Source organism: Pelodiscus sinensis, chromosome 2 (assembly GCF_049634645.1).
Source record: "Pelodiscus sinensis isolate JC-2024 chromosome 2, ASM4963464v1, whole genome shotgun sequence".
NCBI lineage: Eukaryota > Metazoa > Chordata > Testudines > Trionychidae > Pelodiscus > Pelodiscus sinensis.
This window is the reverse complement of record NC_134712.1, coordinates 46,292,666-46,320,463: the sequence shown is the minus strand read 5'-3', so window position 1 is coordinate 46,320,463 and position 27,798 is coordinate 46,292,666. Positions and strand designations below refer to the sequence as shown.

Sequence of the window (27,798 nt, the reverse complement as noted above, 5' to 3'; positions counted from 1 at the left end):
TGAAAGGAATGTATTTGTTACTGCACCAATGTTTAGGTTAAAGGAACTGATTTTGAGAGAGAGAAATACAAAAACAAGACTGCAAGCTGATATCCAGCAACTGAAAAATGAAACTGAAAGACTTACCAATGAGTTAAATCAAGCAAGAAATAAAGAGGAAGATCAACAAAAGGCTCTTCAAATTTTAGAAGAAACATTATCCAAGATGGAGACACACAGAATACAACAAGAAGCAACAGGGGTATATATTTTGCAGATTGTCTCTAATAAGCCAATATAGATATTAATGAGCTCTTAAAATGTCACAAGCCTCACTTTTTAAAAAAAAAAAAATTAGCATTTACAGTGAAAATGCATATTTGATCAAATATTTAATTTTAATTGCAGTTCTTTCAAATTTAAAGAATGGGAGGCAATAAAGTATTAAACGTGTGTGTGTGTGTGTGTGTGTGTGTATAAGAAACATAGTTTAGGGTCAATTACTTGTTAGACTTAGTGGGATTTTTCTGCAGTATATAATTAAAAAAGGCTTGTAAGCAACCTGAAATAGTTATTCTTTAAATTGGCAAACTGGTTTTAGGCATACTGCAATACTTACACATTTTTTGACGTTATCCTGTATCTATTGTCAGAAGAAATGAATTGCATGCCTCTCTGTAAGTTTACACACAACAAAACAATAATGTGTTAGATGCTTTTCATTCTTGAAGTGGAAAAGCATGGTGATGCTATGGCCAAAGGAGGCATTGGTATCTTTTTGGCTTTTATACAGCATAAAGAGCATATATTATATAATACTGTTCATCAAACTATTTTACAAGCAGTCTGGGATTACTGAGAATCTGGAAATTATCTCCAAGTCCCCAGTATGAATCCTGCCTTTTAGGAAGAGAGAGACCAAATCTAAATACAGGCAGTCCCCGGGTTACGTACAAGATAGGGACCGTAGGTTTGTTCTTAAGTTGAATCTGTATATAAGTCGGAACTGGCGTCCAGATTCAGCCGCTGCTGAAACTGACTGCCAGTTCTGACTTACATACAGAATCAACTTAAGAACCCCAAGCGTCCCCAAGTCAGCTGCTGCTGAAACTGATCAGCAGCTGATTCCAGGAAGCCCGGGGCAGAGCAGGGAGACGCAGAGCAAAGCCCCAGAGTACCCGGGCGGCAGGACCGCGAGGTCCCGCAGTCCGTGTACTCTGGGGCAGCCCCGTTCGTAACTGCGGATCCGACATAAGTCGGATCCGCGTAAGTCGGGGACTGCCTGTACTCTTCCCCTATGTATTGGTGTGGCGGTTCTTTTTGTTTTAGAAAGGTAATTATTTTAGTGGTGCATAAAGCCCTTGAATTCCTTGGTGGAGGGAAGATCCTGGAATAAATCTCTTGCTATTTGGTAGCAATGACATCATTTTGTTTTCTAGAATATTATTTTCTAGAATATTTATAGAGTTCTTTTCTGTAATGCAGCGTGGCATTGCCTCAGTTTTGAGGGGGTTAATACGATGGTTGAGAACCTAATTATCACTGATAAAGGTAATTATTTTGGTATAAGTTCCTGAAGAGTTATTTGTTTTGTTAATGTGAATTTAAGACATTTATGACATATTGTAAATTAATCTAATTTTGTGTTTTCATTGTATGGTTAACTTATCTCAAAGGGTATGTCTAAACTACACCCCTGTGTCGGCAGAGGGATGTATATTAAACATCGAAAGTGCAAATGAAGCAGGGATTTAAATATCCCGTGCTTAATTTGCATAATGGCGGCCGCCGCTTTTTTCAAACGGGGCTTTAAAAAAACCCCCGGCAGTTTAGACCGGGCATTTTCGACAGAAATGCCCCGTGTCGAAAGATCCTGTACTCCTAATGTTTTGAGGAATATAGGATCTTTCGACACGGGGCATTTCTGTCGAAAATGCCCTGTCTAAACTGCCGGGGTTTTTTTTTTTTAAAGCCCCATTTTGAAGAAATCGACGGCTGCCATTATGCAAATGAAGTGCAGGATGCCGACAGAGGGGTGTAGTTTAGACACACCCAAAAAGCATTTCCCCATTTAGATTATAGAGTCTTTATCAAGGTTCTTTTTGTGAAAGAAATCGAGATGTAGCGAGAATTTAAAGAACAACAACAAAAGTCGATTGTGCTTTGTTTGGTTTCCAATAACAATGATAACAAATAGATTTGTTAGATGTGACCTATGAGGAAGCATATCCTTTCAAAAATGAAGAACTAGAAATAATGCCTTTATTACGGAGAATAAATATATCCACAAAACTTGATTAGCTTGAGCAACTTGGTCTTTAGACACTTTCTTAGGTAATTTTGGAACACATTGCCAATTAAACTTTAACCAAGATGATCCTGTGCCTCTTTTTTTAAAGTTTGCATGCAGGAGATCGTGTGCCATTTGAAAATGCAGGGATTTTATATATTGGCATGGGGCATCTGTTAGGGAGATTATCTTCCCCAAAACAATATCATCTCAAATTACTTACTTGCTTGATATCACAAATGTCCTTTGACCTTCTGATTGATATGAAAATCCAGTGTCAGTTGGGAAGATGGAGAAAATAATGCCAGAGTAAACTGCTCTGCTTTGCGTTTCTGAGAGCAGGAAAGTAAATTACTTTTTTTTTTTTTTGTTTCCCTTCCATCTCTATGCTTTAAGTCATATTGCTTTAATTATTATTCCTTTTTAAAATGATAATCGAAGAAAGTGCTTTGTCTGTTGATCAACTATTAACAGCTTTGGCACCCCAGAAAACAAAGCTTCAGAGATTAGAGTTGAATAAAGTACAAGAGCTGAAGGAGAGATCTGCCAGAGTATTCTGCTCTGTAGAGAGAGGGAAGGATTTAGCATCTGCTGCTGGGTAGTGTCTACAATGACCTGGAGGAAGAATCTTTTTAAAAGGGGACATCCAATATAGAAGTTGATACTGTTGTATATCTTGGAAGTAGGCACCACCTTAGACCAGTGATAAATAATGAAATCATCCATTAAAAGCACCTATACGGTCTCTTCCATATCCTGACCTGAATCTTCAGACAGTGTTGTAGGAAGATATTGTCTTGAGTGTATTATTTATATAAAATCAAGGTGGGGTTTGTTTTACTTTTTTACTCTTTTTTTTTTTTTTTGGTTATAATCCAATCTTTCCCTCTTATCAAAGGGTATAAAGGGTATATTGTGATATATGGAAAAAACTATTTTCAACTACATAGAGAAAAGGAATTCACCACAAAAGCTTATGATATCAAATGAAAGTTTTCCAACTTGGGCTAGAAAGGAGCTTAGCAATATTCAGCACGGTGGGTCTAGAACAATTTTGTTGTGGGGCTTCTGAAATTCATTAAACAAAACTGTAAGCCCTGTATAGGATGGAAGCTGAATTTTCTGTTGCTGTTGTTACTTCAAACCAAGGGGTGCTACTGCAGCTTTCAGCACCCCTTAGTTCTAGTATTCCTGGCTCAGCTTTGTCAAATGTAACTTCTTGGTGACTAGAAAATCACTGTGATTCCCACAACTAGGGTTAAGTACTCAGGCTTCCCATATAATGACCGCAGGGAGATAGGTGCCTCAGAACAGGATTCACAAAAGCCATAAAGTTTAGGTGGCTCCCTGCCTAAACTAGCCAATAGGAAATGCTGGGGAGAGGGGCAGATGGTCCTAAGCCCTTCCTCCTCACCTAAATAAATCCCTAAATCCATGCTGCAGGGAAGCATTTCTCTCTGTTTCAGAGTCTCAGCTGCAAACATTCACTTGCAGTTAGGACCTATTAGTGGGTGGGACTTACCTCTCATAATTTCTAGCCTAGAGATTTTAGGCTGCTAACCTAGGATAAAGGAGACACCTGATTCAAGTCTCTCTTCCACTCCATTGGTTGAAGGGGAGAAGGGATTTGAAGAAGAGAATCTGTCAGTTCTTAGGTGATTGACCTAACCAGTGGGCTATGGGATATCCTCATAAAGGATTCCCTCAGTTTCTCCTGTTGAAATTGTTCTGCTGTGGATAAATAAGTAAAGAATCATTGGAGCAGGAGGACTTTATCTTTAGTGAGTGCTCCATCCATCATTTATTCTCATGCTTGTTCTCTCTCTGGCTTAATGACTCTTGACTTACTTATCCACAATGGAATGTAGTTGACTTTTGGTGACAATAACTTTAACTCAAATCAGTAAACTACAGACTTTATTGGTCCACATTACTAGAGACTGCACCAAGTATTCTAAAGATTGTGGCATTTCTCCGATGTTCTGCCTGAAATTGTGAATTGAGGTAAATAAGTCTATCAAGGTGTAGGGTTTTTTTGTTTTGTTTCTTTAATTCTTCTTAATCCTTACTCTGTAAATTGGTAAATAAACATTGCTTTGCTTTTAGAAAAGTACTAAAAACCCTTTGAAGATTCTCAGTTAACATTGTTGCATTTGATATGGGGTACAAATTTTCAACTTTGAATATGAAATTAGTATTACATAGAGAAGTCTTGCTCTGTATTGGACTAGTGGAGTAACAAAAATTATGGCCTTTTATGAAAATATCATAACAGTCATGGCATTTGCCACAGAAATAATAGCCCTGGTAACAGTCTTATTAAAGCAGTGTGTTTATTTTTTATCCTAATTGAAAACTTTAGGAAAAGGGGGCAGTTTTAAGACTTGTTACTCTGTTTTTATAAATTTTATACAGATGAAGCGGATTCAAGAGGCAGAATTAAAAGCTTCAGCAACCGAGAGAGAAGTACAGTTACTTCGCTTATCTCTTCGACAACAGAAAGAGAAGGTGCAACATCTACATGAGCTTCTCATGTTAAGAGACCAAGAGCACAGGTTTGTTTCTTTACCACAATCCAGAAAGGACATGTAAATACTGCAGAATCCAGGAAAGATGTGCTTGTTTTGTATCTAAGCCATTTTATTTAAAAAATATATTTTGAGAAGTCATGTCCTGTTTCTGCCCTTCTATTAAAATGGCAGATTTGAGGGGATTTAGGGACAATAGCAGAGGGAGTTGCTTCCATTTTGTCATCCGCTCCATAGGAGGTGCTGAGAAGGAAATATTGAGCAGCAGTTTTCCCTCATCTGAAACTTCCCTACGGATATACTTATTCCTCAAATGTGTCTTTGATTTGTTAAGGCAATGACACTGTTCAAAACTGTCAAAAAGACTTGAATAAAAGATACCATATATTCTGCCCTGGGTAAATGCATATCAAAACTTAAATTGTTTCTATACAAAATGTCTTTCATTTTGTAAAATATTGAAAATTAGACAAATCCTGTAGCATCTCACTTCAGGAATAATCCTAGCAGATGAGTCCTTTGTCAGTGATTGCAGTTGTGTTGGCCTTTGGGGAAAGTAGGTTTTAACACACATTGTTATATGCAGTTTGGCTAGCTCAGCACGGAAAACAAGACAAATTATGTGCAAGAAGCAGTACTAATTTTTATCCTCATCTTGATTTGTGATTAAACTTTTGCTGAATAGTATAGTTTTATAAAATAGCTTTAAAAGAGATTGCAGTTGTATACTCTAATTGTAGCATACGTCAGTGAAATACAAGCAATGTTGTGCAGGATTCTTCCTGGAAATTAGCTGAATATTGTCATATGCTCTCAGAGTTTTAATTGGTTCTATCCTGGCATTTTCTTTTAAAATAACATTTTCTTAGTTCTAGAACATTCAAGTAGTGGACTAATATTCCTCATATATATCTTTCTGAAAATGTCTTATTCATATCACTTCTGATACTTAACATTCACTTTTCTTCTCCATTCTGTTGCAATGTTTTGTAAACAGAATTATGGTTGTATGTATTGGGGGACAAATTTAGAAGTTCTGTATTTTTTTTATTATTTTTTTACCCGTATGTAATTTATAGTCAGAAAAGCAACCAATAGAAAAGCAACCAACAGAGTGTTGAGAAATATAGAACATAAAATGACCATACTGGATCAGACCAAAGGTCCATCTAGCCTAGTATCCTGTCTGCCGACAGTGGCCAATACCAGATGCCCCAGAGGGCAGGATCACAACAGGTAATCCTCACGTGATCCCTCCCCTGTCACCCACCTCCAGAGAAACAGGCTAGGCATACCATTCCTACCCATGCTAACTAATAGCCATTGATGGACCTAGAAACCATTAATCTATTTAGCTCTTTTTTGAACCCTGTTAAAGTTCTAGCCTTCCCCGCATCCTCTGGCAAGGAGTTCTACAGGTCGACTGTGTGCTGAATGAAGAAAAACTTTTTTGTTTGTTTTTAAACCTGCTGCCAGTTAATTTCATTTGGTGACCCTTAGTTCTTATATTGTGGGAGTATATTGTGGGAGTAAGTAAATAACTTTTCCTTATTCACTCTTTCCATACCAGTCATGATTTTATAGACCTCTATCATATTCCCCCTTGGACTTTTCATCTTAGAGAAGAGAAGACTAAGTCTTTTTAATCTCTCTTCATATGGGACCTGTTCCAAGCCCCTAATAATTTTTGTTGCTCTTTTCTGAACCTTTTCCAATGCCAATATATCTTTTTGGAGATGAGGCAACGACATCTGTACTCAGTATTCAAGATGTGGGTGTACCATGGTTTTATACAGAGGCAATAAGGTATCTTCTGTCTTATCTCTATCCCTTTGTTATTGATTCCTAACATTCTGTTTAACTATCCACAATGACTCCAAGATCTCTCTTGAGTTGTTGTAGCCAAATTAGTCCCCATCGTATTGTGTATATATAGTTGGGATTATGTTTTTTAATGTGCATTACTTTACATTTATCAACATTAAATTTCATTTGCCATTTTGTTGCCCAATCACTTAGTTTGGTGAGATCTTTCTGAAGCTCTTCAAAGTCTGCTTTAGTCTTAACTATCTTGAACAGTTAGGTATCATCTGCAAATTTTGCGACCTCATTGTTTACCCCTTTCTCTAGATAATTTATAAATAGGTTGACTAGGACAGACAGACCTTTGGGGGGACCCCACTAGTTACCTCTCTCCACTCTGAAAACTTACCATTTATTCCTACCCTTTGTTCTTCATCGAGTAGCGTCCCCGAGGGTGCTCCACTCGAGGTGCTGGACTCGTCCCGGCGCTGCAAACCGGAGGAATTTTCACTAGCAGTAGCCCCCTGCCGGACCTCGCATGCGCGAGTGTCCCCTTCGCGCCTTTCATCTGAGCGCGGTCCGGTCTCGTCAGTTTCTCTCCAACCGTCCGCAGCCGCAGACGGAGTTAGTTTAGGCTCCCTTCTCCTCTCTGAGGGGAAAGGGAAAAACCTTCCTAGTTGTTGTTTGGTTAGTGATAGGTAGTTATCTGTTCTAGTTGTAGTTCCCCCTTTAAAAAAAAGAAAAAAGAAAAGAAAAGCCGCTTTTCTTCAGCGGGCGGTCAGGGCTTCCCTGACTGAAATTGACAAGAACAAAGGACTCAAAAATGCCAGGATCACCCGGCTTCAAGAAGTGCCTCCAGTGCCAGGAGGCTATCCCCATCTCAGATGGACACTCCCGGTGTGTCCAATGTCTCGGGGACACTCATGTCCCAGCCAAGTGCAGTCACTGCGCGAAGATGACAGCTCGCGCTAGAAAGGATCGGGAGCTTAGGTTGAGAGTCCTTCTGTTCAATAAGGCTTTCCAAGCTCCGGGGGTCTCCGAGCCGCACTCTGCATCTCCTGAGCAACCCGGGCAAGCCCCCAGGATCCACGGGACACCAAGCGCCACTGCAGGCAAGCCGGGGAGCTCTGGCTATGCGCCGAGACTCCCCGCGGGCAAGGCAGGCAAGGGCCGTAGCTCTTCTGCCCCAACTACAGCCTGCCCCAAAAGCTCCGATCCGACACCCAAGAAGGGATCGAGAGCGGAGTTGGTGCCAACAACGGCTTTAACGGCGATTGCGGAGCCGGCAAGGGAAGCCCCGGCACCGGGAGTTCCGGCGCATGCGCGCTCGCAGCCAGCCATGACGGCACCCGCAGCGCCTTCCTTAGGTGCCGCCCTGGGCTCCTCGGTGCCGGGCATATCGGCACCGGATGCACCTTCACCGCATGAGTCTCTGCCAGCCCAGCCTCCTGCTTTCACCCTTTCGGGGGATCAAGCTGCACCGAGCCTTTACTCTGCCGTTCATGTGGCAGACGTTCAAGTGGCAGAGGCTTCTCCACTGTTTGCTGTTCTGACACAAGCACCTCTTCGGCCTGCCTGCAATCCCTCGGTGCCAACCAAAGCGCAGCAAAAGACTGCAAGAGTCCGGACACCATCAATAACTCCGGACAGTGTCACCTTCTCACCTGGACCTGACTCACCTACCTCGTCCCATGCTGATTACCGTCGTCACAGTCACCGTTACTCGACCTCCAGGGAACCCTACTATAGGTCACCTCGTCGTTCATCGCCACGTCGGTACTATCGGGATCGCTACTCGAGGTCGCCCTCACGCTACTATAGGAGATCCCTTTCACCGAGATCCCCAAGCCGTACAGACTGCCATCGGCGATATGACACATTGAGAAGATACAGCCGTTCTCCCTGCCGCAGTCGGAGGGAGGACCGCTATTATCACGAGTACTCTTCTCATTCATCTTGCCGCAGAAGGTATTCGCGATCGCGATCACCGCATTCTTCTCAGCATCAATCTCCACACGGTCTGGACGAGTCTGCTCCTTATGTAGCGCCACCATCCTCGGCTGGGGATTTGGATTCGCAATATCAGGAGGATAAGCAGGAACACACTTCTCTTCAAGGACAGCAAAGCCCTGATTCCCCGGCGCAGCGTTCCTCATCCTCGCCGGATGACGCAGTGGTCCCTGCAGACTTGTCTACTACGGAGGACCACAAGCAGTTCCAGGAGCTCTTCAAGAGAGTTGCACAATCCCAGGACGTTCAGACCGCGGACGTGCAACAGAAACAACATCGATTGCTTAAAAATTTACAACCTTCCCAAAAGTCAAAGCTCGCTTTTCCCTTTGATGAAGCTATACTGGAGATTACCAACGACATCTGGCAGACCCCGGCCACTTCGCTACCGACTAATAAGCGGTCGGATAAGAAGTACTTCATCTCTCAGAAAGATATGGAGTTTCTCTTTACACATCCTCAGCCTAACTCCCTTGTCATGGACGCCGCACAACAGAGAACAAGATCATCTCAGACCAAGAATCCCTCAAATGACAAGGAGGCCAAACAACTGGATATCTTGGGCAAGAAAGTATATTCCTCCTCTACTTCTGCTCTGAGGATGTGTAACTTTGCGGCACAGCTAGCAAACCACGATTTCGATAACTATTCAAAGCTGATCCCTCTATTTGAGCACTTGCTGGATTCCAAACGTCAGATGCTTAAGGCAGTGATACAAGAGGGCTACACAGTCGCCCGAACAGCCTTGCAGATCGCCCTTGACACGGCTGACGTAGCTGCTAGATCCGCAGCTTCGGCCATAGTCATGCGTCGGGCGTTTTGGCTGCACCAAGCCACTGTCCAGAAGGAGATGCAGGCCAAGGTGGAGGATTTGCCCTTCGATCGCAAATCGCTATTTGCTCAGTCGACAGATCAGGTCTTCCACTCGGGCAAGGACACAGGTACGACTTTGAAGACGCTAGGGATGTACACCCCCCCACAGACGTAGGAGATACATATCCTACAATAGACAAAGACCATTCTCATATGCGACACCACGCGCCAGGCCATACAACGGCCCCAGAAGCGTCGCCAGCAACCCAACAAGACGCCTGTCCAGCAGCAGGGCCGACAGCAGGTTTGATGGGTTGATCGAGGGACTTCGGACCACCCCTGTTAAGAGACTCCGGATATCACAAAAGGCGTATTCCATCATCGTCTCAGACCTTATCAGCATCATTGGGCTGTCATATCCACCGACCGGTGGGTTCACGACATAATTACTTCAGGATATGTCATCCCCTTCACCTCTCTTCCCCCTCCCTCCCCTCCTGCCCCGTCCCTTTTCAGGGACCCCTCTCCCGAGACGCTTCTACATCAAGAGGTGTCACGCCTTCTCATATTAGGGGCAGTGGAAAGGGTGCCGACACCCTTTTTGGGGAGAGGGTTCTACTCTCGCTATTTCCTCACCCAGAAGAAATCAGGGGGTTGGAGGCCTATCCTGGACCTACGTCGGTTCAACCGACATCTGAGAAGGCAAAAATTCAAGATGGTCATGTTATCTTCAATTATCCCGGCTCTCGACAAAGGGGATTGGTTCGCGTCCCTCGATCTTCAGGACGCCTACTTCCACATAACCATACACCCGGCGCACAGAAGATTCCTTCGGTTCACAGTGGGGTCCGACCACTATCAATATCGCGTGCTGCCTTTCGGACTATCGGCGGCCCCACGGGTTTTCTCCAAGACCCTGGCGGTAGTGGCGGCCTACCTGCGACGTCTCGATATTACAATCTTCCCATACCTGGACGATTACCTGCTAAAGGCTCCCACACTCGACGAGGCCACAAGGGCAGTGTCTATAACTACCGCTTTGTTCACAGCCCTCGGGCTCATAATCAATGTCGAGAAGTCCTTCCTAACACCTACTCGTGACCTGGAGTTTATCGGCGCAAGACTCAACTCCCTAACCGCGAAGGCATACTTGCCGATAAAGAGGTTTCAACTCATACAGGACCTGGTACAATCAATATCAATTTCTCCGAAGTCCCGAATACTTACCTGTCTGCAACTACTGGGACACATGGCAGCCACCACATATGTGGTTCCGCATGCCAGACTCCATATGCGAAGTCTTCAACATTGGCTGTTCACTGTGTACACGCCCCGGGTGCGCAGTACGAACAGGGTGGTTTCTCTGCCCAGTCAGGTGCGATCTTCCCTGGCATGGTGGGACAACCCCTTCAACATGCTAACAGGGGTCCCCTTTCATGCCCAGAAACCGGCTCTACAAATCACTACAGATGCCTCTCTACTCGGCTGGGGCGCCCACCTTCGGGAGCTCCGTGCGCAGGGTCTATGGACGCCCCAGGAATCGCTTCAGCATATAAATTTTCTCGAACTAAGAGCAGTCTTCAAGGCTTGCAAGCACTTTCTGCCCATCATCCGAGGACATTCCATACAGATTCTCACCGACAACATATGCACGGTGTATTATATCAACAAGCAGGGGGGGTCACGCTCCCGCTCCCTGTGTGCGGAGGCTGTGCGCCTGTGGAATTGGGCTATTCAACAAGGTATCACCATAACTGCAGCATACCTCCCTGGCAAGGACAATGTAATTGCCGATACTCTGAGCAGGCATTTCCTCTCACAGCACGAGTGGGAATTGCATCCCGAAGTGCTCCGCGACATCTTCTTGCAATGGGGTTTTCCCAAGGTGGACTTGTTCGCCACTCAACACAACAGGAAATGTCCTCAGTATTGCTCACGAGCAGGCATCGGCACGAACTCTCTCGGCGATGCCTTCCTTCTGGACTGGGATCACCACCAATTACTGTACGCCTTTCCTCCTCTTCCACTCATTCCAAGGGTTTTGGAGAAGATAGCACTGGATGGCGCAACAGTGATTCTGATAGCACCTTTCTGGCCCAGACAGATTTGGTTAACACAGCTGTCAAGAATGTCAGCAGCCTATCCACAACGACTACCGCAACTGTCCAACTTGCTATCCCAGAAACACGGCACGGTTCTTCACCCAGCCATCGACCGCTTGCACCTCACAGCATGGCTCCTAGTTGGCTCCAAGCTTCGGAACTTTTATGTTCCTAAGAAGTGAGACGCGTATTGGTTAACAGTAGACGCAGTACAACGCGTAAATCCTATCTCTATACAAATGGCGCCGTTTCCATTCGTGGTGTTTGGCAAAGGATCTTGACCCACACTTGTCGTCTATACAACAGATACTGGATTATGTGATGCATCTAAAGACGACGGGGCTAACTATTTCGTCCCTGAGGGTGCATCTAGCGGCAATTTCAGCCTTCCGTCTTCCCGTTGACGGCTATTCAGTGTTCGCCCACCCTATCACCAAGAGATTCCTGAAGGGGCTAGGCAACTTGTATCCGGCCCACAGGATCCCACCAGAGCCTTGGGACTTACCTCTGGTATTGGACGCTCTGACTCGCACACCCTTTGAGCCGCTTGCAACGTGTGGTCTACGGATGCTCACGATGAAAACTGTGTTTCTGCTTGCCATCACGTCGGCGCGTCGAGTAAGTGAATTAGCAGCTATTTCCGCCGATCCACCGTATACGCAATTCTTCAGTCATGCGGCAGTACTGCGTGTCCAACCAGCGTTTTTGCCAAAGGTCAACTCTGCTTTCCATATAAATGAGCCTATAATTCTACCGACTTTCTACCCGAAGCCTCACTCCTCATTGGAAGAAGTACGTCTACACACCCCAGATGTCAGGCGAGCACTGGCCTTTTACCTTGACAGAACTCGAGTCTTTAGAAAATCTCAACGGCTTTTCCTTTCTACAGCCGAACGCTCCAAAGGCAAACTGCTTTCTGCACAGCGCATTTCCCGTTTGGTTGTTGCTTGCATCACGCAATGTTACGCCTTGCGCAACAAGTCTCTTCCGAGCGGTCTTCGTGCTCATTCCACCCGGGGCATAGCTACATCCATTGCCTATCTTCGTGGAGTACCATTGCAGGACATATGCCGTGCAGCAACCTGGTCGTCCACCCTCACATTCGCTAAACACTATGCCCGTGCGAACATACTTAACTCCGATTCGAGGGTAGCTCAGGCTGTCTTGTCTACAGCCCGAAAGCGATAGGTCCGAAGCACTCAGGTCACGCTGGACCACTGCTGTGTACTCACTTCGAGTGGAGCACCCTCGGGGACACTACTCGATGAAGAAAAGAGAGTTACTCACCTGGTGCAGTAACGTCTGTTCTTCGAGATGTGTGTCCCCGTGGGTGCTCCACGTCCCACCCTCCTCCCTGCTTCGGAGCCTCTATTTATGTCTTTCAGATGCTTCCGGTTGGGAGGAAACTGACGAGACCGGACCGCGCTCAGATGAAAGGCGCGAAGGGGACACTCGCGCATGCGCGGTCCGGCAGGGGGCTACTGCTAGTGAAAATTCCTCCGGTTTGCAGTGCCGGGACGAGCCCAGCACCTCGAGTGGAGCACCCACGGGGGGACACATCTCGAAGAACAGACGTTACTGCACCAGGTGAGTAACTCTCTTTTTCCTGTCTTTTAACCAGTTATCAATCCACATAAGGACCTTCGCTCTTATCCCATGACAGCTTACTTTACTTAAGAACCTTTATTGTGGGACCTTGTCAAAGGATTTCTGGAAATCTAACTATACTATATCCACTGGATCCCTCTTGTCCACATGTGTGTTGACCCCCTCTTTTGCCCCCCAAAGAACTCTAGCAGATTAGTAATGTGTGATTTCCCTTTACAGAAACCATGTTGACTTCCCCCAATAAATTATATTCATCCATGTTCTGACAATTTCATTCTTTACTATAGTTTCAACTAATTTGCCCAGTACTGACGTTAGACTTAGCAGTCTGTAATTGCCAGGATCACCTCTAGAGCCCTTTTTAAATATTGGCGTCACTTTAGCTATCTTCCAATCATTAGGTACGGAAACCGATATAAAGGATAGGTTACAAACCACCGTTAGTAGTTCTGCAATTTCCCATTTGAGTTCTTTCAGAACTCTTGGGTGAATGCCATCGGATGCAGTGATTTCTTACTGTTAAGTTTATCAATTTGTCCCAAAACCTCTGTTAATGACACCTCAATCTGGGACATTTCCCCAGATTTGTCACCTAAAAAGAATGGCTCAGGTTTGGGAATGTCTCCAATATCCTCCACCATGAAGAGTGAAGCAAAGAATTCATTTAGCTTCTCCACTCTGGCTTTATCATCTTTGAGGGCTCCTTTAGCATCTCGATTATCCAAGGGCCCCAATGGTTGTTTAGACGGCTTCCTGCTTCTGATGTAATTAAAAAACATTTTGCTATTACTTTTTTAGTTTTTGGCTAGCTGTTCTTCAAAATCCTTTTTGGCTTTTCTTTATTATATTTTTACATTTAATTTGACAAAGTTTATGGTCCTTTCTATTTTCTTCACTAGGATTTGACTTCCACTTTTAAAAAGAGACCTTTTTATCTCTTACTGCTTCTTTTAGTTGGTTGTTAAGCCATGGTGACACTTTTTTTGTTCTCTTATTGTATTTTTTAATTTGGGGTATACATTTAAGTTGGGCCTCTATCATGGTGTCTTTGAAAAGTTTCCATGCATCTTGAAGGGATTTTACTTTTGTCACTGTACCTTTTAATTTGTTTAACTTCCTCATTTTTGTGTAGTTTCCCTTTCTGAAATTAAATGCCACAGTGTTAGGCTGCTGAGGTTTTTCTCACCACAGGGATGTTAAATTTTATTATATTATGGTCACTATTTCCAAGCAATCCAGTTACATTTACCTCTTGAATCAGATCCTGCACTTCAGTTAGGACTAAATCAAGAATAGCCTCTCCCCCTTGTGGGTTCCAGAACCAGCTGCTCCAAGAAGCAGTCTTTTAAAGTTTCAAGAAATTACAAGAGCTACTCGCCAGCCCCGCACCACGCATGCGCCAGACTGGCACTGCACATGCGCGAAGCACCGGTGAATGGGGCACACGGAGCAACTGGCTGAAATTCAGCCGTTTGTCAAGCCCTGAGAATGAAGGTATGTTAACTGATGCTTGATGCTAAGGGAAACATCCATCAGCATCCTTAGGCAATTACAACTGTGGGGTTCCCCTCCCCACTAAATAGTTTGTTTTTCCCTCTTTATTGGAATTGTGCTGTTATACTGAAGTATGAAACATGGATTATCTGCTCACTGTTCTTTGACCTTCATAAAAACTGAGTGTTACTTGAAGGACAATAATGAAAATACGTGGATTTTATCTTATTACATAGTTTTTAATTTTTTATAATAAACCTAGTATTGAAAGATACTGTAATTCTAAATGTAATATACATATGTTTGGTAACTCCAGGAGAGAACTTGAAACCCGAGTTGCTTTGAATGGATCTGAATTCCAAGATGCATTGTCAAAAGAAATGGCTAAAGAAAAGCAGAGGCATGAAGAACGTATTAAAGAATTTCAAGAGAAAATAAGTATGTTAAACCAGCAGTATATGGAGCTAGAAAATGAATTTCGTGTTGCTTTAACTATTGAAGCCAAAAGGTTTAAAGAGGTAAGATTAAGATAGTGTATTGCAAAATGTGTAGTGTCATGGAGATTGTAAAATTCTGTACTCTTAAACAAAAACAAAAAAACCCTTTTCTTGCCTTGCTCGTTAATCAACAATGAGTAAGTTATTAGGGGACAATGCCACCTGCTCACTACGCTCATGAACCTCCCTGTTTGGGGATACACAACCCCAGCTCGTCCTCTCTTCTCCCCTCCTCCCCCCTGCCCAGCTTCTGGGGGGAGCCAGGCTGAGCTGAACTGAGGCAGCAGCTGCCCCAGATCTCTACCTCCGGCTGCTGCCTCCCCCCCATGACGGGGGAAGGCCATGCAATTGATGGCTTTGGGCCACGCAGGCCACACACTATTCCCCCTAGCCTGCAGGGGAGATGGAGGCCTCTCCGTGGCCTTGCTGGGCCCTCACTCTTCCCTCCAGCCACAGAGCACCAGGGAAGGAGGGGCTGCAGGACGCAGAGTGATGTTATGACATCACTCTCTCATCCCGCAGAAAAAGTTTTTTTATATATATGAGAGAGAGAGATTAACATTGGCTTTAATTTAATCTTGTGATAATGGTATTTCAAACATTTTTCATTTAGTTTGACTTAGTAAATTCCATGCATTCATAATTTAACATACATCAAGTAATATAAAATGCCTTTCGGAATGTATGGAATTAGTCTCACTTCCATTATTTCAGATTACCAGATTGTATTTCCAATCTACCCAACTCCGACACATTTGGAAAGCTAATCTTTTTATTAACATCTTTTCATCATACAGGTAAAGGATGGTTTTGAAAATGTTACTGCTGAGTTAGCAGAACATAAGTGTGCCCTGTTTCAATCTCAGCAAAAGGAAAAGCAGTCAGCAGCTCTGATTCAAGAGCTGACATCCATGGTGAAAGAACAGAAAACAAGGATTGCGGAGGTAGTAAAATCAAAACAAGAAACAACAGCAAATCTAAAGGTATATGTTTTTAAGCCTTTTTTTAAAATTATAAAGTATTTTAGACAAGAAATTGCAACATTAACAATACAGGTTGCATCTCTATAAACTATGACTCGCTGGTTTGGCCAGACTACAGATATTCCAGGGGGAAAAAGGAGGCAGGATCTTGGCCTGATGAGGTGCTGGAGCCAGTGCGTAGCTCCCCACGCAGCTCAACTGAGTCTGGCATGTGGGGAGCAGCAGCAGAGGGGGAGTAGGAAGCCCAGTTTATGACCTTGCTAGGCGAGCCAGGAAGCCCTGTGGTGCTGGCAGCAGAAGGGTGAGAAAAGACCTCCCTGTTTCAGAAAAATCCCTCATCCAGGACCAGTCAAGTCTCGAGGGTGTCGAACCTATCTATACTAGATATATTTCAGCTTAAAATTAACATTACGCATTTCCTTATTCCATTTTTAGCCAATATTAGTATTCATAACAAACTCAATTCTTGTGTCCTTAACAGTCACACATTGACGTCTCAGGTGCACAGTTATAGCCAAATACACACTCATACAATTCCTCACAATTGCACTCCTATTTTGCAATGTTAACAAATTGTACATGACAGTAACTACTGGAAACTGAGATTCAGAGAATATCTAATACTGTGATTTTTTTTTTTTTTTTTTTTTTTTTGTAAACTCAGAAATGACTGTGTTTTAGCTGCAGAACAGTTATTTTAAAATGGTTGGACACAAATTAGTTCATTTACTTGCTAAGTACTGCATAAAGTACTGTTACTAGGATTTATATAACGAACATTATTACAGTAATTACATAATGATATAATAGCAACTACATGTAATTTACATTAGTAGGGATGTTAAATGCAGTTTAATCAACTAGTCGATTAGTTGATAAGCGAGGGAGCTGCAGCAGGGTTAGCTGTGGCACTGCCTTTTAACTGTATTAAGAGCCTGTTGGCATTTAAAAAGCTAAAGCGCAGTGCGGGGGGTGGAGGATGGACCCAGAGCGAGCCAGGAATCAACAGAAGTGCAGTGTTTGGGACTGGGCGCAAACTGGGAATCAGCTGATTCCTAACTCACACCTGGTCCCCGCTACCCCCTTACCCCTGCAGAGACGGTGCTTGGGGGAACTGGCTTTTAAGCTGGCCCTCCCCAGCATCAGCTCCTGCTCCCCTCGTTCCCCCTGTTTCCCCCAGCACGGGGAGAAGCGACTAGTCAACTATCCAATAAGCTTTTGCTTATCAGATAGTTGACTAGTCGCTTATATCTCTAGTATGCAGCACACTCTGTAAATATTATCTACAATATTATAATCACAAATGGCCATAACAATATTATGACCAGGCCTTCCAGCTGTTAAATATAAGTCTATCTATCATGAACTTTTTCTTGTAGCTTTTTCCAAGAAGCCAGTGAAAAGATATGCATAGCAATCTGCAGTCTCTTGACACTAAATAAGTAACTTGAATTAAGTCTGCTTTCAAAAAGAAGATAGGTTCTCAAATTTATTGTAGTATTATGCCAAATGGAATTTGTCAGAGAATAACTGCTGAAGACTTGATGATTCTTAGAAATTATTTTAAAAGTACATAATACTTTTTTATAAAAGCATATTCATAAGATGGGAAAAATGGACATGGCATGTTTCATGTTATATGCAATGTCTCAAGGGATGACAGCTCACCTCAGTGCAGCCTTCATTTGTTTCCTTTGAATTAACTTCTGCTGTGCAACCTAAATTTTCCACTTCCTCTTTTCAGAATTTTTGGAACTTCTTTTAATTACAAAGTTATCCTACCTTCCTTTAAATTATATAAATATATATTTACAAGAAAACTTTATATAATTAGGTTTGTGGGGGGGAAATGTGTAAACAATGTTGACAGATGAAGCGTCTGTGCTTCATTGCTGGTAAAAGATGCCAATTTTTATCAGACAACACCTGTGCAATAGAATAGCCACTTAAATATAGCTAATTAGAATTAACGGTCATAGTTGAATGGTGTTAATAGTACTGAATTTCTGACTATTTATCTTACAGAAACTTATTGTTTTTCCTCTATTATTTACTCTTATATATAGAATCGAATCCGAACACTTGAAAGTATGGTTGAGGAGGACAAACAAAAAACTATTCAAATTGAACTCCTTAAACAGGAAAAATCAAAACTTATTTCTCAACTGACAGCCCAAGAATCTGTAATTGAAGGATTAAAAATGGAAAGAAAAATATGGGGACAAGAATTGGCGCAACAGGGTAAAAATTCAACAGTTTTTTGTGTAATATATCAGCATAAAGAACAATTTTATAGATATTTCACTTGCATTTCTTCCCTCACCAGTTATAGTGCCACAGTGGACCATAGCTCTACCTGAGACAAACCCTCCCTAATTTCTTATTTGACACAGAAAGGACTACTTTTTATAGGAGTGGCATAAATATTTACTACTGTATGTTTTTTTTTAAATAGAAGGACAGATTGAAGATATACAACAAATGAGTAATAAAATCCCAGGGAACAGGAACCTTGCAGAAAAATCATAAACAGTTAACTTTTTGAGTTTATAATTTTCACTAAACACAATGTTGCTTATTCTGGTTATGTGAAAAATAAAATAAACCCATCAGGATACCATAGTTAAATGTTAAAATTCATCAGAATATGAGATCCAAGATAAAAAAAATAAGTTGTTACTAATTATAATTTTGTGAGGTATTCTGTTCACTCAATGAACTGACTTGGTTTTTATATTTTATTTATTTATTTTAGTGTGTAAATCCAATAAGGGATACTTCAGATTACCTGACCATGTGACTTTTTTATTTTGTTTTTACTTATATATGATATATGTCTGTTAGGAAGGACACTTGTGATTATCTTTTATGTAATGCTCCAACGCACATTAATTATGAATTGCAACAGGAAAAAATATTGTCACAATCTTCTCTCTCTCTCTCTCTCTCTCTCTCTCTCTCTCTCTCTCTCCTTTTTTACATAGTGGTGGTGATAATTTGCTAGATATTACTTTGTGCAGGCCATTACTTTGTGCAAGCGATTACTTGATGTCACAGCAACAGTTCATTAACACTTAGAAAAATGGTGTAAAGATATCCATAAAACCAATCATAGTATCTCAGTATATTCAAAGATGTTAACTCAACAAATATTCTATGTATCCTGTTCTCACTTTGCAGAAGAAGAAATATGCCCTCCTTTTTCATTCAGGTGTGTTTATATATTTGGCAAAATGTTATGCTTGCCGGAATGAAATTTGGGTGGCTTTTTTAAATCTATTTAATTTAAGTTTCAGACACAATGCCAGAAGCGTTGTTATGGAACAGGCGTGGTGATTCAAAATTGGCCTTGCTAGTACTCCTAATGTATTGGGTAATATACATCTCATCTCATATGGTAGCTGGAACAACTGTGCAACCTACTTTCATAGACTCATAGACTTTAAGGTCAGAAGGGACCATTATGATCATCTAGTCTGACCCCCTGCACAGTGCAGGCCACAGAATCTCACCCACCCCTCTTAGAATAATCCTCTCACCTATGTCTCAGATATTGAAGCCTTCAAATACTTTGAAGGCCCCAAGATGCAGAGAATCCTCCAGCTGTGATCTGTGCCCCATGCTACAGAGGAAGGCAAAAAACCTCCACGGTCTGTGCCAATCTACCCTGGAGGAAAATTCCTTCCCGACCCCAAATATGGCGATCAGCTAAATCCTGAGCATGTGGGCAAGACCCACCAGCCAGACACCCAGAAAGTTCTCTATAGTAACTCCGTTGACCTATTTCCCACTGATAATGAATGGTCAATTAGTTACCAAGATCATGTTCTCAAACCATCCCCTTATCATAGAACTGGAAGAGACATCAGAAGGTCATCAAGTCCAGCCCCCTGCTCTAGGCAGAACCAATCCCATCTAAATCAACCCGGCCAGGGCTTTGTCAAGCAGGGACTTAAACACCTCTAGGGATGGAGACTCCACTACTTCCCTAGGTAACCCATTCCAGTGCTTCACCACCCTCCTAGTGAAATAGTTTTTCCTAATATCCAACCTGGACCTCTCCCACCATAACTTGAGACCATTGCTCCTTGTTCTGCCATCTGTCACTACTGAGAACAGCCTCTCTCCATCCTCTTTGGAACCTCCCTTCAGGATGTTGAAGGCTGCTATAATATCCCCCCTCGCTCTTCGCTTCTCCAGACTAAACAGACCCAACTCCCTCAGCCTCTCCTCATAAGTCATGCGCTCCAGCCCCCTAATCATTTTGGTTGCCCTCCGCTGGACCCTCTCCAATGCGTCCACATCCTTTTTGTAGTGGGGGGCCCAGAACTGGACACAGTACTCCAGATGGGGCCTCACCAATGCCGAAGAAAGGGGAATAATGACATCTCTGGATCTGCTGGCAATGCTCCTCTTAATGCAACCTAATATGCCATTAGCCTTCTTAGCTACAAGGGCACACTGTTGACTCATATCCAGCTTCTCATCCACTGTAACCCCCAGGTCCTTTTCTGCAGAACTACTACTTAGCTGGTTGGTCCCCAGCTTGTAACTATGCTTGGGATTCTTCCGTCCCAAGTGCAGAACTCTACACTTGTCCTTGTTGAACCTCATCAGATTTCTTGTGGCCCAATCCTCCAATTTGTGTAAGTCATTCTGTACCCTATCTCTGCCCTTAAGCATATCTACCTCTCCCCCCAGCTTAGTGTCATCCGCAAACTTGCTGAGGTGCAATCCATCCCCTTATCCAGATCATTAATAAAGATATTGAACAAAACTGGTCCTAGAACCGAACCTTGGGGCACTCCACTAGAAACCGACCGCCATCCTGACATCGAGCCATTGATCACTACCCGCTGGGCCCAACCTTCTAGCCATCTTACCGTCCATTTATCCAATCCACATTCCTTTAACTTGCTGGCAAGAATATTGTGGGAGACGGTATCAAAAGCCTTGCTAAAGTCAAGGTATATAACATCCACTGACTTCCCCATGTCCACCGAGCCAGTTACCTCATCATAGAAGCTAATCAGATTGGTCAGGCACGATTTTCCCTTTGTGAATCCATGCTGACTATTCCTAATCACTTTCCTCTCATCCAAGTGCCTTAAAATGGATTCCTTAAGGATCCCTTCCATGATTTTTCCAGGAACTGAGGTAAGACTGACCAGCCTATAGTTCCCTGGATCATCCTTCTTCCCTTTTTTGAAGATGGGCACTACATTTGCCTTTTTCCAATCATCCGGGATTTCTCCCGATCTCCATGACTTTTCAAAGATAATGGCCAAAGGCTCCTCAATGACATTTGCCAACTCCCTCAGTACCCTCGGGTGCACTAAGTCCGGACCCATGGATTTATGTACGTTTAGCTTTTCTAAATAGTTCCTAACCTGTTCTTTACCCACCACGGGCTGTCCATCTTCATCCCATCTTGCATCACTTAGCGCAGAAGTCCAGGAGCCGACCTTGTCCGTGAATACATTGAGTACTTCAGCTTTCCCCACATCATCTGTCACTAGGTTACCTCCTTCATCCATTAGGGACCGCACACCCTCTCTGATCACCTTCTTCTTGTTAACATGCCTGTAGAAACCTTTCTTGTTATTCTTCACATCCTTAGCCAGTCGCAATTCCATTTGTGCTTTCGCCTTCCTGATAACCCCCCGGCATTCTCGAGCTATACCTTTAAACTTCTCCCTGGTCATTTGTCCAAGTTTCCACTTTTTGTAAGCTTCCTTTTTGTGCTTAAGTTCACCAAGGGTTTCCCCTGTAAGCCAATCCGGTCTCCTACCATGTTTGCCTCTCTTGCTACGTGTCGGGATGGTTTCTTTCTGTGCCTTCAATAAGGATTCTTTAAAATACTGCCAGCTATCTTGGACTCCTTTCCCCTTCATGTTAGCATCCCATGGGATTCTGCCCATCAGATCTCTGAGGGAGTAAAAATCTGCTTTTCTGAAGTCCAAGGTGTGTATTTTACTACTCTCTTTTCTTCCTTTGGTCAGGATCCTGAAATCTACCATCTCATGATCACTGCTTCTCAGGTTGTCACCCACCTCTACTTCCCCTATTAGTTCCTCCCTGTTTGTGAGCAGAAGGTCAAGCTGCACACAGCCCCTGGTCGGATCCTTCAGCACTTGTGTCAAGAAGTTATCCCCAACATTCTCCAAAAACTTCCTGGATTGCCTGTGTACTGCCATATTGGTTTCCCAACAGATGTCAGGGTGATTAAAGTCCCCCACGAGAACCAGGGCCTGCGATCTGGAAGCTTCGCTCAGTTGTCCAAAGAAAACCTTATCTACCTCATCCACCTGATTCGGTGGCCTGTAGCAGACACCAACCACAACATCACTGCTGTTTGCTCCTTTAAACTTAACCCATAGACTCTCAACAGGTTTTTCTCCCTCTTTATACTGGAGTTCAGAGCAATCGTAGTGCTCTCTTACATATAGCGCAACTCCTCCTCCTTTTCTCTCCTACCTGTTCTTCCTGAACAGTCTATACCCTTCCATGACAGGGCTCCAGTCATGCGAGTCATATTTCTTGGACTGGGCCAGGGCCTCCAGTTCTTCCTGTTTGTTGCCCAGGCTTCTAGCATTAGTGTACTTCAGGTAACCAGTTGATTGCCCTATCTTCTCCATTCGAGACAGAGGTCCTCCTTTCTTGCTCCTTCCTCTCTGAATTTCTTCCCGGTATCCGACTTTCCCTCTCCCCTCAGAGTTTTGGTCACCATCCCCCGACGAACCTAGTTTAAAGCCCTCCTCACTAGGTTTGCAAGCCTTCCCGCGAATATGCTCCTTCCTCTCTTCATTAGGTGGATCCTATCTCTTCCTAACAATCCTTGTGCCCGGAACAGAGTCCCATGGTCGAAGAAACCAATGCCCTCTTTGTGACACCACCTGCGCAACCACGCATTTACGTCCTCAATTCGACGATCCCTGCCCAGTCCTTTCCCTTCAACAGGGAGGATGGACAAGAACACCACTTGCGCTCCGAATTCTTGGATCCTTCTTCCCAGCGCTACATAATCCGCAGTAACCCGCTCAACGTCATTCTTTGCCGTATCATTAGTTCCTACGTGGAGAAGCAGGAAGGGGTAGCAATTGGAAGGTTTGATCAGCTTGGTAAGCCTCTTAGTCACATCCTGAATGTGAGCTCCCGGTAAGCAGCACACCTCTCGAGATTCCAGGTCCGGACGGCAGAGGGATGGTTCAGTCCCTCTTAGGAGGGAGTACCCGACCACCACCGCCCGTAGTTTTCTTTTGGGGGTGGTGACCGTGGAACCCCAATCCCTAGAACTACGCATCCCATGCCTTCCAGTAGATGGTGTTCGCTTCTGGTTTCTTCCTTGTGAGGTCCCTTCCAAAGAATTCACCTCTGCAGAGCCTGTGGAGAGAGCTTGAAAGCGATTACTTACCTCTATAGCATCGGGGGATTCCCATGCTGGCCTTTTTCCCCTTCTAGAAGTTACATGCTGCCAGTTCCCTTCTTGGTCACGTACTGCCCTCTCTGATTCCTCTGCCTTCCGTGCTTGAAGGATTAAACGCTGCCTTCTATCGAGGAAGTCTTCATCCTTTCTGATCGAGCGTAGGGTTGACACTTGGACCTCCAGTCCTCTAATTTTTTTCTTCCAAAATTGTGACCAGCTTGCACTTAGTGCAGATGAAATCCCTTCTTTCTTCCGGGAAGAAGACAAACATTTTACACACTGTGCAGATAACAACAGCAGACCTATAACCATCCATCGCTGCTGTCTTAGAGAAGGGATTTAAAAAGAAAGGCAAGAGAACCTCACACCCTTCTCTCTCCCCTTCCCAACTCCCTCTCTAAACTCCCTGTTAGCACTCACCTGTTCGCAAGCTCCTTGGTCGCTTGCCCACTGCCTTATAAAGCCCCTCCCCCTACCAAGGCTCAGCCAATCAGCAGAGGCTTCTAGAATTCAAACTTTAATTAGAAGCCAACAGTTTCCACCTACCAATCACAGCACAATCTCCATCAAGGGGAGGGGGAGGGCAAAGGGGAAGTGGGGAGGGGAAAAAAGAAAAAAAAGCTTCACTCTCAAACACAGGGGGAAACAAATAAATAAATAAGCAATACACAAAAAAGAACACACACCAACCCTCACTCACAAACACAAGCTCACCACACAGCAAGAAAGCCCCATATACAACACACACTTCCCTCAAGACTCCTGTATCTGCTTCTCCTCTACCTGGAGAACTCCCTCTCTAAAGCTTCACTCAAACAGACAATAAAAAAAAAAACCACCACACCATCACACACCAACAAACACAAGCTCAGCACACAGTAAGAAAGCCCCAACAACAAAACACACTTCCCTCAAGAGTCCTGTATCTGCTTCTCCTTTACCTGGAGAACTCCCTCTCTAAACTCCCTGGGTATGTCTACACTACCCTGCTAGTTCGAACTAGGGGGGTAATGTAGGCATACCGCACTTGCAAATGAAGCCCGGGATTTGAATTTCCCGGGCTTCATTTGCATAAGCGGGGAGCCGCCATTTTTAAAACCCCGCTGGTTCGAACCCCGTGCAGCGCGGCTACACGGGGTTCGAACTAGGTAGTTCGAACTAGGATTCCTATTCCGAACTACCGGTACACCTCGGAATAGGAATCCTAGTTCGAACTACCTAGTTCGAGCCCCGTGTAGCCGCGCTGCACGGGGTTCGAACCAGCGGGGTTTTAAAAATGGCGGCTCCCCGCTTATGCAAATGAAGCCCGGGAAATTCAAATCCCGGGCTTCATTTGCAAGTGCGGTATGCCTACATTACCCCCCTAGTTCGAACTAGCAGGGTAGTGTAGACATATCCCCAGTTAGCACTCACCTGTTACTTTAATTGACTCTTGTTGATAATTCAGAGAAAAGGGTAACACATAAAATGATGAAGAATTGCATTGGATTTGAGGGAATTCACTCAGTTCTAAATAGCATTACTTACTGCATTGATATCTGTCTCATATAATGCCATTTGTCCCCCATAAGTTGCAGATGTCCTTGAAGATAGCTAACTTAAAATGTTGGAGTAAAATGTGTGGCTTTTATCATCTTGCTTGTTTTGCTGCACTGTACTAGCAGCACAGATTAGCACCATCTGGTGGTCTCTTGAAATTTGTTTAGATCTAGAAGTATTTTTGTTAATTTATTATAGAAGTTCCCAGAGATATAAACAGTAAGTGTTGCTTAACTTATAAGAACATAATTTAATGGTATTAAGCTCTCCATCTGTAGTTTGTTCTACACAGGTCTTATAAGCATGTCTAAACTGGCATAAAATGTTCACTTTTCTGAAATTTGTGTGAAAAATGCTTTCATGATCTCCAGTGTCATACGTTGATATGTTTGTCCAGGAGCTTCTCTTGCTCAAGATCGTGGAAAACTAGAAGCAAAAATTGAAGTTCTAGCCAATGAATGTGAGATTCTGAAAAAACAAAGTGAACGTGACAATGATATCCTAAGAATTAAGACCAAGATAGTGGAAGATCAAACAGAAACAATTAAGAAATTAAAAGAAGTAAGTTGTGTGTGTGCGTGTGTGTGTGTGCGCGTGCGTGCGCGCGCACATATGTATGTATGCAAAAACAGAGTTGGAATGAAAATTATGGCAATGACTTGAATAAAATTAGAAAGACAGTGCCATAGTAGTCTAACAAGGGTACTCTCTCATACACTTCATTGGGTGTAGGACATGATTGTGATCATGTCATTGAAACTTGTTTATGTACTTCACCAGAAATGTAGAAGAACAACGTAGGGCAGGGTCTCATGGAATATGTTTTAATGAAGCAAACACTACAAATTGTTGTTTAAATTTGATTGAAATCTTATATTCCAATATAAGGTATTTTCTCCTTTATTCTGTTCCTTTTGCATTCAGGAAGCAATAGGGTAATACTTAAACTACTATTACAAATTCCATTGAGGCTCAAATCTTTTCCTCATTTATCATAGCAAATCTTTCAGCCCTCATTTCTTGTATTGGAAATCCTGTTCCGAACTTAACTGCTCTGATGGCTAGAAACTTTCATCTAATTTTCAACCTACATTTATTTATAGCTAGTTTATACTCATTTATACCAAAGCAGATGTTTTTGTCTTTTTATAGGGTTTACAGGAAAGAGATGAACAGATCAGAAAACAGCATGAAGAAAATGTTGAAATCAAAAAGACTTTTCAGGTACAATTGGATGAAAAAACTGCGCAGTTGGAAGAGATAATGGAAAAATTAGAAAGGCAAAATGAAAGAAAAGAGGAATTAAAACAACTGCTAGAAGAAAAAGAAGCAGAACTGGAAGATATTAGGAAAGCATACAGGTAATGTATAATAGATAATACTAGAAGACTTACCCAGCCTTTAGTCTGGGTCTGGCCTCGGGTGATGTGGGCTGAGCAGCCTGTCCACGCGGCTTCTTTCCAGGCTGCACAGGCTTTCTGCCAGTTTCTCCCTGCTATTACACCCCTTCCTTTCTATTTCATGCAAAACAATAGAATTCCAGGCACATCCCGCTGTCCTGGCGCACCCACACTCTGACATTGCTTTAAGAGGAAGCTTCATACCAAATTTAGTGATCCTTACTCTTACTGTTTAGGAACACGGTGTCCCAACAGTTTAGCCACTAACCACATGTAGCTATTTGGCAGGTTGAGTGTGGCTAGTTTACTATTGCAGTAGTGGCTACCGCTTCAGAACTGGTTGGATGCCATGGGTTTAGGAGGAGTTCTTGAACAAATGTACTCTCAAATGGACAGACAGATTCATAAACTCTCTAAAATATATAGTAAATAAGCATAATGAAATGTTATGACACACCGAAATTTCAAATTGGTTAGGAGAAGAGCACTTCAGTAGGCAGGCCACAGCCTAACTTTTGATCATTAGAACTCGAAAATGGGGAAGTATCGATATATCACTTTCCCTTACAGTTTTAAAAGATGATAGAATCTGTAAGCACCCTGAACATGTGTGTTTTATTTTCAGTACAATGAATAAGAAGTGGCAAGATAAAGGAGAACTTTTAAGCCATTTGGAGACACAAGTTAAACAAATGAAAGAATCCTTTGATATTAAGGAAAAGAAGTTGATTGAAGAGAAAAACAAAAGCCTTCAAACTCAGAAGTAAAGACACAATACTAATAATGGTTTCCTTGTTAAACTTGTACACATTCCACCATACAAGACAGGTGAAACTTTGGTACATAGTACTAGAGTTCATAATGAAGTTATAAGTACTTTCTATCGGTCTGATCCAGGGTTGGGCAATAATTTTTTTTGGGGGGGGGGGGGGCACTCCAAGTTTTTGGATTATCCTGGAGGTGAGCGCAGCGCCTGAAGCCTCCCCACCATCTCCCAGGATCACAGTTTTGAAAGAGAAACAGCCCCGCAGCTGCTTTTCTGAGCAGACTGCAGGGCAAGCAGGGCAGCCTGCCTGGGGCTCCCCGCTGCATTTGCAGGCCGGATCCAGTGGCTTGTCGGTCTGGATTTGACCTGCAGGCCATGTTTTGCTGGGCCTGGTCTAATCCCAAACATGCTTTTATGTACACAAGAATTTCTTATATGAGTAAGGACTTCTTCTGTGAAGGAGATAATTGGCAGAATCTTGCCCTCTGGTCAGGTTTACACTTAGGGAGAAAGTCTACTTAAGATGTATAACTCCAGTTACAAAAATAACGTAGCTGGAG

The 27,798-nt window shown here is 43.2% G+C and overlaps 1 protein-coding gene across 6 annotated transcripts in view; it reads left to right on the top strand.

The window, feature by feature from the left end:
• LRRCC1 (leucine rich repeat and coiled-coil centrosomal protein 1) overlaps window positions 1-27,798 on the top strand; it is a 55,150-nt gene that overhangs the window by 21,658 nt on the left and 5,694 nt on the right. For all 6 annotated transcript variants that reach the window (XR_012901347.1, XM_075920450.1, XM_075920448.1 and 3 more), the window contains 8 exons: window positions 37-241; window positions 4,685-4,824; window positions 14,944-15,145; window positions 15,922-16,107; window positions 18,174-18,348; window positions 25,470-25,633; window positions 26,225-26,433; window positions 27,098-27,235. Coding sequence is in view for 5 of the 6 variants with exons in the window: in XM_075920450.1 (XP_075776565.1) it covers window positions 37-241; window positions 4,685-4,824; window positions 14,944-15,145; window positions 15,922-16,107; window positions 18,174-18,348; window positions 25,470-25,633; window positions 26,225-26,433; window positions 27,098-27,235 (1,419 nt within the window). In the remaining variant the exon portion in view is untranslated. The remainder of the gene's footprint in view (window positions 1-36; window positions 242-4,684; window positions 4,825-14,943; window positions 15,146-15,921; window positions 16,108-18,173; window positions 18,349-25,469; window positions 25,634-26,224; window positions 26,434-27,097; window positions 27,236-27,798) is intronic.